The following is a 15,973-nucleotide window of genomic DNA, read 5'->3' as shown; positions in this document are numbered from 1 at the left end:
GTTAATTAAGGGTTATAAGCTAGCTTATTTAATAATTTATAAAATATTTTATCTATATAAAGTGCCCGTAAATATTATAATAAATTATAAAAGTATGTTTACAAAGGGGTTTTAGTTAAACTTTATATATAATATTTTAATTAAGCACTTAATAAGTACTATATACCACCTATAAATAAATAGTTAAATAAAATACTTAAATAGTATTTTAAAATAATTTTTGCAAGAATATATTAACTTCTTGTAAAATAATTAAGTTAATTATTTACTTTTTATAAAGTTTATTTATAATAATTTATAGTAAGTATTTATTTATAATATATTATTTTATATAATATATAAGATAAACCCTAAAGTTATAGTACTTAACTTAAAAATAAAAAATAAAGTATTTTATAAGGTGTTAAATTAAGTAAAGTATTTATAGGAAATTTAAGATACTATATAAAAAAATATTAAAAATGCCTAAGCGGCGCAGGCAAAATACTTTAATAAAAAAAAGGTAAAGAAAACCTTTATAAAGGGTAATTATATTTAGGTTAGTAATATTAATTAGTTATAAATAAAATTAAACTAAAAGCTAGACTAGCTATAAGCTAGTTTATATAAGGTAATTAAATAAATAAGGTAAAATACTTATTACATGGCTTTATTACTAGGTTTTTATATATATAATATTTTTTATGTGTTTATGCTTTGCAAATATAAAAAAATAAAAAAAGTAAATACTTATAAATAATATAAAGCAAGGTTTATAAATAAAAATTAGGCTAAGTATTATATAAAGGTAATATTAAGGCCGGGGATAAAAAATCCTAAGTGGCTTTATATAAAATAATTAAGGTATAATAAAATAATAAAAAAACTAGTTAGTAGGCTAAGGCACTTATAAGTATATAAAAAGTATATAATAAAAAAAATAAAACCTAGTTTTTAAAAATAAAAAAAAATAAAGAATAACTTTCGCGGAGCCTAAAAAAAAAACTAACTAATAATTAATAATACTATTACCTATAAATTAACTAAGATTATTAACCCCCTTTTATAACTATTAATATTTTTTATAAATTATTAATTAAACGCGTGTGCCTTTTTATGCATAGGGATAAAAACTAATATTTTATAGGTATAAAAAGCTTTAAAGGTAATACTAAGTAATTATTTATAATTTTTAAATTAATAGCTACTTGGTGCTAGTTTAGGTCCTATGTAAAAAAGTAGGGATATAAGTAATATAAATAATTATTATATTTTTAGTTAATACCCCTAAAAATATATTTTATAAAAGCGGGATAACTAAATAATTTTTTAAAAAAAATATTAATATACTTTATATACTTATAGCCCCGCGAAGGTTTTTACCTAGTATATATTATAAAAATAGCCTTGTAAGTTTATACGCGTGTAGTAATTTAGGCTATACTAGTAAAGTTATATTAATATATATATACCTTTATATTAGCGCGAAAATTTAATATAATTTATAACTAAATAATGGCTTAATACTATTATAAAATAATAATTTTAGTAGGACTAATAGGCTAGTAATTATAAAAATTTTTTTTAAATTAGTTATTATATTTTTAGGAAGTATTATAAACCAGGCTTGTGCTTAATTTATAATACTTACCTTATTTAAAAGTAAGGTATTTTATACCACCCTAGTAAGTGGCCCCCTAGTAAGGTAGGGCATAATAATAAAAAGGGTGCCTGGTAGCTATAAGTAAGTTAGTAATAATTTTATAAATAAGGATTTTATAAATAAGGATTTTATAAATAAAAATATACATGGGCAAGAAGTAAAGAATACTTTATATATATTAATAAATAAAAAACTTGTAAGTAAAAAGGTAAAAATACTTACTAAATATTATAATAATATAATAACCTTATTAAACTATATATTAACGCTATAAATACATACTATATAAAAAAAAAGAAAACTAGTAAGAAAGAATAGCTAGGTATTAAGTAAAACTTACTTATATTAGCTAAGGCTAAATTAAATATTAAAATTTTTACTAGTAGCAGGGGGCGGGATGGTAATTAGGTTAAAGGCAGGAATAAAAGCTATTTTATAAAATATTAGTTATAAAAGTAAAAAAAGTTTTATTTTTAATTAACTATATGCAAGTTAGCTATACTTATAGAATAAGATTTATAAAAATAAAATTAAAATTTTATAAGGCAGAGTTAAAAGCTTGGGAGCAAAGTTAAAAGCTTATAATAATTAAGGCTTATAAATAAGTAAAGTTAAAAGTATATAAATAGGTAAAAATAAAAGTTTATAAAAAGGTAAAGGTAAAACTTTATTTTTATAAAAGTTTAAAGCTTATAAAATATATTTTTTAAAGCTTGGGAGTTTATAAAACTTTTTTATAAAATATAATAACTAAATAAGTAAATGCTAGTGCAAAGGGGTATGTAAAATATATAAAGTATTTAGTAAAAAGTAAGTAAAGGCAGGAGATTTAAAATATATAAGTAGGTATTATATTACTTAAGGTATTAAAAAATTTTGCAAGCTATTTTAACTAGCAAGCTAGTAAAAAAAAAGGCTTGTGAAATATATTTATATAATAAAAAAAATAAAAAGGGCTAATAAAAGGGTATACTTATAAAAAGTAAGTAGCTTATTTATAAAAAAAGTTATAAAAAAAAGGAAAAAAAATTAAATAAAAGCTTTAATATTAAGCTTACTTGGGAAAAAAGCGCGGAATAATAATATTTTATAAATATTAAAGGTAGCTATAACCTGCAAGAAGGCAAGAACATTATAAATATTAACTTTTTTTATAAAAATTATAAAAAAATAAATAAAATAAAAGTTAATTAAAAAAATAAGGTATAGCTGGTATTTATATGCGGGCCTAGCCTGTTAAAATAGTTATAAGCTTTAAATAAATATACCTATAAAAAATTAATAATACTTATAAGCATGCTTATATCCCACGCGAGACCTTAATATTATTAAAAAAAGGCTTTATAAAATAAAACTTAATATATTTAAAAAAAGGTGCTAATAAAGTTAGCCATGCAAAGGAAAGGTACGGGCAAGATATACCTTTTTTTATTATATATAATAAAAATTTTTTTTATAAAGGTTTTTTATATATTAGTAGGGGTTTTTTAAGGGTATCTTATAAATTATATATATTAAGTTTATTTATAAGGCCTTAAGGGACTAAGGCTATAAAAAAAGGGGGTAATTATAAGGTTTATTATATTATATATAGCCCTTTTATAAAATTTAAAAATATTTATAAATAGCTTTGCTTGTGAATAGCTAAGTTAGCCTTTAAATATTAACTTAATATATACTAAGAATATCTAGCCTCCGCGAGGCTAGAAATTTAAACCTTAGTATTAATTTTAATATTTTTATTTTTTTTAAAAATTACTATTTATAAACCTTTTTTCTAGGTGTATTACACCCTATTACATTATTTGCAAATCCCTAAGGCCAAAGGCCTTATATTACTAGACTGCTAGTACTATAACACTTTAATTTTAAAAAAAAATTTTATTATTATTAATATATTAAGGTTTATTATTGCTAGGATTATTATATAATTAAAGTAAAAAAAATTACCTAGTAAAAAAAATAAAACTAGTAATATTTTATAGCCTTTTATTTTTATTAGTTATATAAATTAAAGTTTTACTATAAGGTTTATAATTAAAAATTACTTATAATAATTAAGTACTTTAAAAAATAGTATTATTACCTTAAGGGCTTTTTATATTTTATATATATATAGTATAATTATTATAACCTACGCTATTTTTTTATAATAAAAATCTTAAATTAAAGGTAGGTATAATAAATAAAATTACTTATAACTTATAACTTTAAGATTAAATATAAGCTAGGTAAATATAATCTAGTAAATATATTATTATAATAATTAAATTATATAATAAAAAATAAAAAGCACTAAGTTAGGATGCTTTTTACTTTATAAAAAAAGTTAAGTTTATTTTTTTAATAAATTATTACTAAAATAATACTAAAAAACCTAGCTATTTTTTCACGTGGTTAAGTTTATAAGTATTTAAAACTTTTAAATTTTAAAATATTTATTATAAAGGTAGTAAGTAAGAAAAAAACCACTAAACTAGTTATAAATACCCTTTAGTAATAACTAATTATAACTTAATAAAAAATACTTTTACTAGTTAATTATAATAATAGCTTAAAGGTATAATTCCTATTAATTTAAGGCAGGCCTTTTTTATTATTAAATAACATAAGAAAAAAAAAACTTTTTTTTATAAAAGTATTATTTATATACCTTTTATACCCGTGTTATAATATAAAATTATAAAATAATATTATAATAATTTTTATATAGGTTATTTTAGTTATAAAAGGATTATTAAATTACTTACCTATAAGTTTTAGTAAAAAAAGCTTAATAAAAATACACGTGTGTATATTAAAAAATGTTTTTTATATTAAAGGTTTAAGGTTTTAAGGTAGTTATTTTAAAAAAGTTTAATATTTTTTTAATACTAAATGCGCTATAAAAAATATTTTTATAAATTTTATTATTAGCCTACCTTTATTAAAGTATAAAGGTTGTATTTATAGCATAATTTTAGTAGTTATAAATTAATTTAATAAAAAAAATAAAATATTTTTTTATTACTAATAAAATTACCGCGGAAAAGTTAGTTAACTTATTTATTAAAAAAAATATATATAATATAGGGTTGCCCTGGAGCATAATAATAAATTAAGGTTTATTTTTTATTTTAAAGTATTAAATAGCCTTTTATTAAGCGCTATATATTAAGTAATAACTTAGTATAGTATATTATTTTTAATTAAATAATTAAACTAAGTATTAAAACTAAACATTTAAGGTATATTTACGCGTGTATTATAATTATTAATAAAGTAATTAAGTATTATATTTATTACTAGTATGCTTTACCTATAATAACTTAAAAAATAACTTAACTAGCTATACTTTACTTATARTAAGCTATAAATAAAAACTAGTAATTTTTAGGCTTAAAAACCTAAAAAAATTAATATTTTATTTTTTTTATTAAAAAGCACTTATGCTATTTAAAATAGCTTTATAAAAATTTATAAAATTATATAAATAAGGCGTAAAAAAAGCAGGCGCTTTACTATAATTAAAAATACTATTTAATAAAATTTAAGATTAAAAATAATGTTTTAATATTTTTAAAAAAAATATTAAGTTAATATATTTAAGTAAAAAACTTAACCTAAAGTATAATAAACCCTTTAAAATTAAATTTATTATTAAAAAGTAGGTATATTAGCTCCGGCTTATTAGTATATATAATTAATTAAAAATTTATTTAGTATTTTATATTTTTTTAAAGCTATTTATATAGTAAGATAAGCTTAAAAAAAAGTAATTATTAACTATAAAGTTAGTTAATAAAAAAAAAAGTTAAGGCTATTTTTAAAAAACAATATATTTATAAATATAATAAATTTTTTATTAAGTAAAAAGGCTGGCCTAGCTATAAGAATTTATAAAAACTACTTTTTAATTTTAAGCATACATAAAAAGTCCTGGTAAATTATAAAAAACTAGCTATAATAATACTAGTTTACTACTAGTTTAAAAAAAAAGGTAATAACTTTATTAAGTTAAATACCTTTTTTTTTACTAGGTTTTAAGGTTTAATAAATTACTAGTATTATTAAAAAATTATTAAATTACTACTTAATTATTATTAATTATTTATAGCTTTAAAAAGGGGTGCAAGATTTTTTATTTTATAAAATTTTAAAATTATACCTAAGGCTATAAGTAAAGTAATTACCTTTTTTATTTTTTTATAAAATTTTAAAATTTAATAAACTATAGCTAGACTACTGCTGGCTTAGTATTAAAACTTATTTTAAATTATAATTTAAAATAAAGGACTATATTTATGTTAAAATTAAAGTATTAAAAAAAAATTTTTTTATTTTTTTTTTAAAAAAAAAATAATAACTAGCTACGCGGCAAGGCTGTAATAAAAAATTACTATTTAATATTAAGAGTAAAAGCAGGGGCCTTTATAGGCGTTTTTTTTATACCTAGTATTTTTTTTAAAAAAAGGGTATAATAAGCTTATTTTTTAAAAAAAAATATTAGTAGACTAGTAAATATTTTAGTTATTATTAAAATAGGCCGGGGGCTATTTAGTAACAAGCTAAAAAAATTATATAAGCTTTTAAATAGCTAAAGCTAATACCTTTATAGCCTGGACCTTAGTACTTATTTTTTTTTATAATTTTTTATTACTAACTTAACCTAATACGTGAATATATTTTAGTAATAAATATATTTATTATAGTTAGCAGGGTTTATTTATTATAAAAAGGCAATATTTTTTTATATAAAATAGTAGGGGAAGACAAGTGCCCTTATTATAAATATAATAAAAGTAATTACGCCAAATAACTAAATAAATATAGTAATTAAAGTTACTAATTAACCTATTATTTTTATATGCTTAAATATATTTCGCGTACTATAAGTAAACCTATTTTTTATTAACTAATATTTATATTAAAGCTATTTTACTAGTAAACTAGTTAAAAATAAAATATATTTATAAAAAATAAAAAGCTAAAGGCTAGGGGAGAAAAAGCCTAAGAAGGTAGTAATATAAAACCTATAATAAAAGTATTAATAATAATAATAATTAATATAATATAAGATAAAATAAAAAAAGGTAAGTTAGTAAGCGCGGGAGCTATAATAAAATAATAAAATAGTTATTATAAAATTAAAAATTAATATATTTAATAAAGCGCCGGCGGAGCGCCACTAGTTAGTAGTTATTAAAATAAAAAAAACTTACTAAATTATTACCTATAACCTTATTATATATTTTAAAGGTACCTATTAAATATAAGTTATACTAGTTATTACTATTATTATTATTACCTAAAAACTAATTAAAATTAAAGTTATTAAACCTAAAAAAATAAATATAAAAAAAATTAAGAAGGCCAAGGGCTTTTAAAGTTAGTAAAAATATTATATTAAAAAGATTTTATAATTATACTATAATAGGAGTATAAGGGGCAAAGGTAGGGGTATTTTAAATTATTATAGTTATAATAAGGTGCTTTTTTTTACTTATTAAAAAGCCAGGGCAGTGCCTAAAAGAACTTTTTTTTAACTATAATAAAAAAAGGTAATTTTTTATTTAGYAAAAAATTTAATAAGTTTAAAAGTTTATAAAATTATAAACTATATTATAATTTATATTTTATACTAGGTATTATTAAAGTGCCACCTTTCCCCTTTTAATTATACATAAATATTATATTTTATTTAAAGCACTATAAATAATAAGAATAAAACACTAAAATTAATATATTAAATAATACTTTAATAAAGTTAAGAATAGTAATAATAAAGCTGTATTTAATATTAATATTAATAATAATAATAGTATTTTATTATTATTATATTTTTTAATTTAGTAGCGGGTCGCGGACAACCCTTTAATTAAAAAAAAATTATTAAGCCTAATATTTTTTTATTTAATATTACTAAAGCTAATTTATTATTAGTTTAAAATTAGTATTTTAAGTAACTTAAGCTTTAGCCTTAGGCCGCTAAAGGCTTAGTATACCTTATTATTATATTAAATTATATAACTTAATTAAGTTATTAATATTTAGGGTTTTAGCTACTAGTTAGGCAAGGCTAAAATAAATTTTAAATATAAATTAAAATAAAAACCCATGCGCAGAATATTTAAACCTATATTTACTTTTTAATTAAAAATAGCTAAGTATAACTTAAAGGTTTATAAAGGTGGCCTTAAGGCCAGCCTTTTTTTTAAATTTTTAAGTAATTTTTTTAGTATTATTTAACAGGGTTTAAAATACTCTATTTTTATTAGTTAAATTCCTTTATTAATATTTTTATTATTAGTAGAGATCTTTGAGACTTGTCGGTCTTACAAACTCTTTTAATTATAATAAATTTTTTACTTTTATTAGCCACTTGTAAATTATTATCATCAAAATTTTATATTTTAAATTATTTATTAAAACTAACTAAACCACCAGGGCCCTTATTAAAATTAGTTAGTAAAGGTAATAAAATAAGTAAAGGTGCTTTACTATTATCTTTTTTTTTTTAAATATAATATTTTTTAATTTAATAATCTTTCCGGACTCCGGGAAGTATATTTTATAAATATAAAAATTTTTATATTTTATAAGTTTTTTTTTCTTTACTTTAGGTATTATTTTTAAAGCTTTTATTTTTATTTCCGCAGGGATATAAACATAGGTATTATATTTAAAAATTTATAAATACTTTAGTAAAGTATTATTTAGCACTAATATTTCTAGGCCTTTTATAAATTTTTTTACTAGTAGTTTTATTTTACCTTTTTAAATAAGTTAATTTTAAATATATAATACAAATTTAACCACTAGCAGCTATAGCTTTCTTAATAACTTTATATTTATTATTATATTATAAGTAATTTATATTATATATTTACTAAACTACTTAATTTTCCTGTTTTTTTTTAGGTATATAGCTTAAAGTTTCTTTAAATTTAATACTAGTTTAATTTTAGTAATACCAGGCCTTATAATTATTAAAATCCCTAGTATTATTACTTTTTATTTTTATAATATATACTTTACTTATATTAAGCTATTATAAATATATGTAAATAAGCGTGTTTATTACCTTATTTTTTAGTGTAAAAACTAGCAAAAATAATCCCTAAAATTATTATTAAGCATTAATAAAGCATAGTTATATCTTTAAATACCCTAAGGCTTTACTAATTAAATATTAATATAAACTATTTATAGGGGCTTTATAACTTATTATTAAAAAGTTTTAGAAACCTTTTTTTAACTTTGCTAGCTTATATATTTTATAATTTATAATTATTTTATTATTATAATATTTATTAAATTTTTTATTATTAGTATTATTTAACTACGCGTGGTTTTTATTAAGTTATAATACTAATATATAGCCTAAACGCCTATGCTAAACTTTTATTAAAACTAAAGCTATATTAAAGCTTGCTTTTTTATTAATATTAATATTTAGTTTACTTAGCCAAGGCACGTCTTTATTAATATAAACCTTAAAAATAACCTTATTATTTTTTATTTATTAAATTTTTAAAAATTTATTATTATACCAGAGGCCTAAGTCTATTTTAATTTTTTTTATTAGTAAAATATTATATAGTAATTTAGGAGACTATATGTAATTAAATTATAATATTAATACCTTACTATTATTTAACTAAATATATAGGTTAATTTTACCTCTTTCTTTAGGAATTACTTTTTTACTATTTAATATAGTAAATACATATTATAAAAGTTAAATAATATAAAAATTCTTTATAAGGTCTTTATTATTATATATAGGAATTTTAAAGCTAGTATTTATAAGCTATTAATTATAAAACTTTAATATTATTAATATAATAAAAAGTATAATACTATATATACTAAAATTTATATTATATTTACCCTAAGTTTATTAAAAAAACTATAGTGGTGCTAGGCTTGCTAGCGTTACTATTCTTAGTATTATTTAAATTTATTAGCTTAATAAACTTATAGCACTAAATCTTGCCTAATAATTACTAGCTTAATAGTTATTTTTTTAATACTAAATAATAATAATTTAAAGGATTATAAGGTCCCTTATTATAATAATTATATATATTTTTTAGTAATTCTTTTTTAAAGCTATCCTTTTTTTTGCCACTGCTTATTAAACATGCCTTTTTTTAAAACGCCTTAATAAGGTGTGTTTTATTTTTTATTTTTAAATTTAAAACTATTATTCTTGTTCCTACTTTTATTTTTATTATTATTATTATTATTATTTTTTAGTACTACCGCGTGAACAAAAGTCTAAACCTTTATTTTATTCAAAATTTTATAATAAACCTTTTAAAATTATATTATAGTTATTTTTTTAATAACACTTGTGGGTGTTAAAATATACTTTACTTTATAATATAAAAATATTTCCGCCTGTAATTTTTTTAAAAATAAAAAAACTTACTAGTATAAAGTAATAATTATATTAAATTTATTACTAAATTTATACTTTTTATAAAATATTTTAATAAACTTTTAAACTATACTATAGCTAGCCTAGTTAATAATAATAGCCTTTTTTTAAATTATATAAGTTATTATATATTTATTTTTATTAAAAACCTAGTTAATTTTAGCATAAAACTTATTTATATATAGCACCTTTTTTTAAATTTACTTATATTATTTATATAATATTATTTATTAAACTTTTTACAAGCTATATTTAAACCTTTTTTAATATAATTACTTATTTTTAGTATAATATTAATATTAATATTAGGTGTAAAATATTTTTTAATAAGTACCTTAAAATTATATAAGTTTAATTTTAGGCCTATTAACTAGGTTTATATATTATAATTTTTCCTACCTTTTAATTTCTTATTTACTATATTAAGTATAAAAGCCTTTTTTAGTAAATTTATTACTTAATTTATTATAATAATAAAAGTGAATATAAACTTTATAACAAGTATTATATTAGGCGTTATAAAGCCTTTTAATATATTAAAAGTAAAGGTATTTATAAATATTAATTAAAATTAATTAATTAAAATTTTAGGGCTTCCGGCGCCGCTGTTTTAATTAATTATATATAAATTTTTAGGTATAAAATAAATAGGAACAAGTAGTATTTATAAATAAAAAATTAAAAAAAATAAGGGCTTATAACCTATTAAATAGGCTAAAAAAGTTATTTATAAAAATAAAATAAAAATATTATAAAATAAATAATAATATTATAAAATAATAAGTAAATCTAGTTAAGAAATAATCTATATATAAAATTTTTAATAAAAAAAATAATATATAATAATACTAGCCTCTTTAAAATAAGCGCGGGGAATAAAGCTAATTTAGGCTAGAGGCTTCTGGTGGCTTCTCCGGCCTGCCAGATCTCCGCTCCGACACTTGGTGCTGCGAGCTTGGGCTTGAGCCTAGTGACCAAGACATACCCTCCTCCTTCACACTGCTTACCGTATGGCAAGGAAATATAGCAAGATAGGTCTTAGCGGTGTATGATGAACCGGTCAGCAGCGCAAGTGCAGGAACTACCCATCGTACCATCGAGTCATGGCTACATCTATTCCTGGCAGTCCTATAGTTCTCTGGATTCTCTGGGCGCCCGACCATCCGTTTACGCGGCCATCTGGAAACAGAACACTACACAAAACCCTAGCAAAGGTGCATTGCTATCCTTTCTCGCTGGCAATGCATGCCACCCGGCACACCGTCACTTCTCCATCCCAAATGCGCCGAACCCAGTACGCGGATACTGCGCTCAACCCGACCAGACATATACCCATGCCACCTATTTCAAGCAGTGCGCCGACTTGGCCCACTTCTTCAACTCAGGCGACTTCTTCCCCTCGTTCGCGTTGCCGACGTTGGTCCCGCGGCAGTCGGGCTTGCTGTAGCTCAACCGTCAGCACATTATCCCAAGTATAAGAGTAACGCGGAGGGGACGTACTCGAAGAATATGCAGAGGTAGTACTTGCTCTTGTCGAGCTTGGGGGTTGCGACGGTGTGAGCGGCGACGGCACTGCAGATGGTAGGAAAGCATCAGCGGAGGGCATCCTGTATTCTGGTGGAATGGAGAGAGCGTACGGCTCAGGGAAGTTGCCGCACTCGCCAAAGGGCACGAAGGTCGTGGAGACCTCGCCGTCGCGGCTCTTGGTGTCCTGTTGTTTGAGAGGTGTGGTTAGTGGTGGTTCATGGTGGAGAGGGATAGTCCGGGAGTCTCGAGAGCTTACGATCTTGACTGCAGCAGCGCTGGAGGCGAGGAAGCCGAGGATTGGCAAAGTGATGATGGAGAGCTTCATGATTAAAAAGTTATACCGGAAGTGCTGATATGCGTGTAAACGAGCGACCGACGCGACTTGATCGATTGAGTGACGGCTCGCGCGAAGAAACAGAAGGAGGTGAGGAAGTGAAGCGATTCAATTCGGAGGAAGCGTCCTATTTAACAGTCACCAGGGCTAAGTCAGGGGCAAATCCCTTGCTTTTGGGGTTGGGCATAGGTGCAGAGACCCAGAGATTGCTCTGGATCTGTCAAGTGTCAACAATCACCATCCTCCTCACGCGGGGATCCGGGGAAGACAATTGGAGGTCGAGCAGAAGATCAGCAGTGACAATGCGAAGTACCCGCATACCGAGGGTACTTTGACTGGCTGGAAACCGCGGGGTTTGCTGCGATGTGCCGCAAATTTCAGAAGCCAAGCCAGAGTTAGGGTTTGCTTTTGCCTACACCGCGTTCCTGGTCAGTTTCAGTGTCCACTCCGGAGCGCCATTTTGCAATTCTTTGCTCACATACCCAGTACGGAGTAGCGTAGTTGTGTAATAGACCATCGACCATTAACCCCTACCTACGCTGTAGATGGCTGGGTGTGGAGGGTACCGTCAAACAGAGCAGAAGGCCTTTCCAGCCGTCGAGAGCCGTGTCACATCCAGACCCACGAATTGAGTCAATTAGGTTCTGCCAAGGCCAGAAGCTGCAGCAAGGTCAATAGTCTCCTGCAAGTGAGCATTTGGGTTGGAGAATATGGCCAACCGGTAACTCCCACTACGCAGCTCATGTTATACCTACGGCAGGGGTTACCGCGTTGCCTGCTTGAAATTAGCCCATCCAATCATATAGCTTCATTGTTCATCCATATGGTATACGCCCATGGGTATCGCACTAGACTGCTGGGCCCCGTTCGAGGCCTTGTCATCGTTTAATTAGCCCAGCAGGTGCACCCTCTGGCCCGTACAGACGCTATCGACTATGTCCTTACAGAATAGGATATCACAGACGGCCTTTCACCATCCCTAGCCCAGCGTCACGTCAAAGCCTAGGGTACCATAAGCGCTCTTTAAGCGCGGAGAGCCAACAGGGCAATGCGGCTGTGGAGACTATGTCGACTTCTTAGCACCCAGTCTAGAAGGTAAGAGGAGCCTATAGAGAGCGCCTCAAATCAAGACTTGATGACCTCGAGGTTTAGCACAAAACTGTTGGCTTCTAAGATCCATTGGATCCAAAATCCTTTTGCCCCCGCTCTACCAACGGCGTTACTAATTGTTGTCTGTTCCGAAGTGCTCATAGACATTTTCGCTATATTCTTACGAGTCATGGATCCCACAAGATAGCAGCCAAAAATCATCCAACTGTGAAAGAATCTACTATTTCGAATTCCCTGTGCAAGCCTGGTAACTGACCTACATACATTGCCCGGCCGCAATCCTAACTCCATAGGGTACCATACCCTACCTCACCACCCCCGAGCACCCCTAGCTCACGCCCATTCCAGTCATCCATCACCTATCTTTACTCCAAGTTGCGTTGACGGTCACCATGGAAGACACCCGCATACCATGAACGACTCTATCTTGGCATTTACGCTTGCCGGCATCCGTAATCAAGGCAGACACTTTTAGTTACCCTATACCCGACAGCACCAAGGCCACTGAACCCTAAATTACTATTCAAAACTACTCTACGCGGCCGCTTCAGAACGGGCCTTGGCCAGTTTGTTTGTGGACACTGATTCCGTCGATTATTGGTGTACCGCGTAACCCTGCGAATCGGTCTACTGGGAGGCCACCACGACCGGGGGATGCATCTTTCACTACTGAGTCAGGTCGATGTGGAGGGTACCATGATATACGGAATGCGGCCAGCACCAGATTAACCTTGGAATCAAGGCGGGCCATCCGTTGTTCCTCTTTTTCAGGCTGAATCCTCGATCAAAAACTCTATATATCTCGGAAGATAAGGGATCACAGGGTCCCAGGGTCCGAGCGAATCTTTCTTGATATGGCCCCCAGGATCATGATGAGGTAGGAATAGTAATCCATGGATGGGTGGCTAAGAACCAGTGTACCAAGACTAGAGTTGTGCATATCATATCCAGAGCTTCATGTACAGGTGTTCCAAAGTCAAAGGCTGAACGCCGGAATYGCTGTCGCGGTACGCTGTTGGCTAATGGGACTGCGTTTTCACCGGATGATGTTTCGTTTCTTTTTACGGAGGTCGTCTGACCCCGGGCCTTACTACCCTCTTGCCTGCGTGGATGCCACCCTACCATTCCCATCTGACGGATTACAAGCACATCCGGCTGCTTTCTTCCCGACTGGCCGTTGCGCTGGGGTCACCCCTGCGTGAGAAATGGGCCTAGGATTGCACCATGAGCCTGCTTGATCTGACTGGCTGCCAGAGTTGTGCGATCCGGATCCCCCAGCTCCAGGTTTCCGGATTCCACGTCAGAATCCAGCTCTTCAGCCCGGATAACTGACTTTCCGACGGCGAGAAACCGGAAGCCGCGATGCCCCAATCATCCACCGTCTCCTGCGAGATCGACACCACGCCCTCGTCGCGTCAGCCCAGCACCAGGTAGGAATAAATTGAGCACGAGTCTCCGGGCAATTGCCCATCCAGCAAAGCAATCTGCCCTTCCAAACCACCTGTCTTCTATTCACCGTCACCTTGACCATCTGTAGTCTTCTGCCTCTTTTCTCAACCTTCCAGCCTTGCACAATGGGCACCTGGAACACAGCTCCAGACGGAAATGCCCCTCCGATCACTATAGGATCTGTTCCCTCTGATGATTCAGATAAAGAGTGGTTTTTCAACAATATCCAGATGTGTGCTGAGAGGGTGGACGAGTCGCAGAAGGCTATCAGAGAGAGGTACCAGCCCGCAGAAGGCGAAGAGGCCCCTTCCGACCTCACGATTCGCGCTCTCGCCCATCGTCTACAAGCGTACACCCTGGCATGCCACGCCTTCGTTACGGCCGAGGATGCTAGCAGGATCGATTATAAGGCCGTGTCGCCGATGATGACCGACGCCAGTAGCGGAGCATTGTCGGACTTCGCTAAGGAGGTGCCTCCAGTGAGTACCCTATTTGCAGCTGTTCACCTCTAGACCTGGGGTGCAAAAAGACGCGCATCTACTGACGATTGCCAAGGCCACACTGGGTGATGCGGCCATCATAATCAAACGACTGATAGAGCACGATCTCGCGCGCAAGAAGGACGGCGAGGACGATATCGACCTGTTCCGTAAGGCTTACGCTGGCGTGGTGGGCGTGGCGACGCCCGAAAACCTCCAGGATTATGTTGACAAGTTGAAGGGCGGGTTGTGCGAGGACCGCAATGCAAAACATGCGCTGAAGGCGCTGGTGGAAGAAGGTAAAATGACGAAGACTGTGGCGGACAAGATCAGGGAGTCCATCGAAGGCCCTGCCATAGCGGTCTTTGTGGAGCTTTATGGCACCATCGACATAGCTACGGTCGGAGATGCTAGTGTCATCGAGTCGGAGATAGCCATCCTCCAGACCCTTGACGATGATCTCTCGCTCGGGAGTTGGTTCCTATCGGTTGTGCCTGAGCACTGGCGTCTATTGGTCTCTGTAACTGGGGCTGATTAGGAGCCACAATGGAGGTGGTTTTCGGTTTGGTATTATTCTATGACTGTTCTCGATGTTAACTGCACTATTCAACATAGTTGTTCAGTTTGCTTTCACTGGTGTCCCTCTGAAGGGATTGTCAAGGATGTCTATCATTGCAATTGCTGCTTACAATCGTCAGACTGTTCTCGATATTACCCTTGCTCAGTAGCCATATTGTTCCTCATGTAACCGACCGGTGGCACTGCCGTGAAATGCCTTGCGTGCAAACTGATGTAGGACGCTGATCTAACCGTCTGCACGGCTCCATCTGCTATTAAAGTGCCACTCTAGGTGTCCCTACAAGAACGTGCGTTAATTGCTGTACTCCTCTTGTGTCCAAGGCTATGTTCGTCAGCCTCCACGCGCAACAGGGGCTGGAAAGTCCAGATAGCCTTGAGCGTGAACTTGACTAATCCATGTTGCTGCAATGAGACCCCAGCGGTTGGAC

At 28.9% G+C, this 15,973-nt stretch overlaps 2 protein-coding genes across 2 annotated transcripts; one reads left to right on the top strand and one right to left on the bottom strand.

Annotated features, from left to right (window-relative positions):
• Positions 1–11,408: 11,408 nt before the first annotated feature.
• Positions 11,409–11,919, bottom strand: DSM5745_00333 (uncharacterized protein; the record flags this gene model as incomplete). Its single annotated transcript, XM_026742349.1, has 4 exons — positions 11,409–11,508; positions 11,568–11,639; positions 11,705–11,778; positions 11,851–11,919. The coding sequence occupies 4 exons, from the start codon at positions 11,917–11,919 to the stop codon at positions 11,409–11,411; spliced, it is 315 nt and encodes a 104-aa protein (XP_026608194.1).
• Positions 11,920–14,612: 2,693 nt separating this feature from the next.
• Positions 14,613–15,504, top strand: DSM5745_00332 (uncharacterized protein; the record flags this gene model as incomplete). The annotated part of the gene is made up of 2 exons (XM_026742348.1): positions 14,613–14,966; positions 15,043–15,504. 2 exons carry the CDS (start codon positions 14,613–14,615, stop codon positions 15,502–15,504), a joined length of 816 nt encoding a protein of 271 aa, XP_026608193.1.
• Between the last annotated feature and the right edge of the window lie 469 nt (positions 15,505–15,973).

Source organism: Aspergillus mulundensis, assembly GCF_003369625.1.
Source record: "Aspergillus mulundensis strain DSM 5745 chromosome Unknown scaffold_0, whole genome shotgun sequence".
Classification (NCBI taxonomy): Eukaryota; Fungi; Ascomycota; class Eurotiomycetes; order Eurotiales; family Aspergillaceae; genus Aspergillus; species Aspergillus mulundensis.
This window is presented reverse-complemented; position numbering and strand designations above follow the sequence as displayed.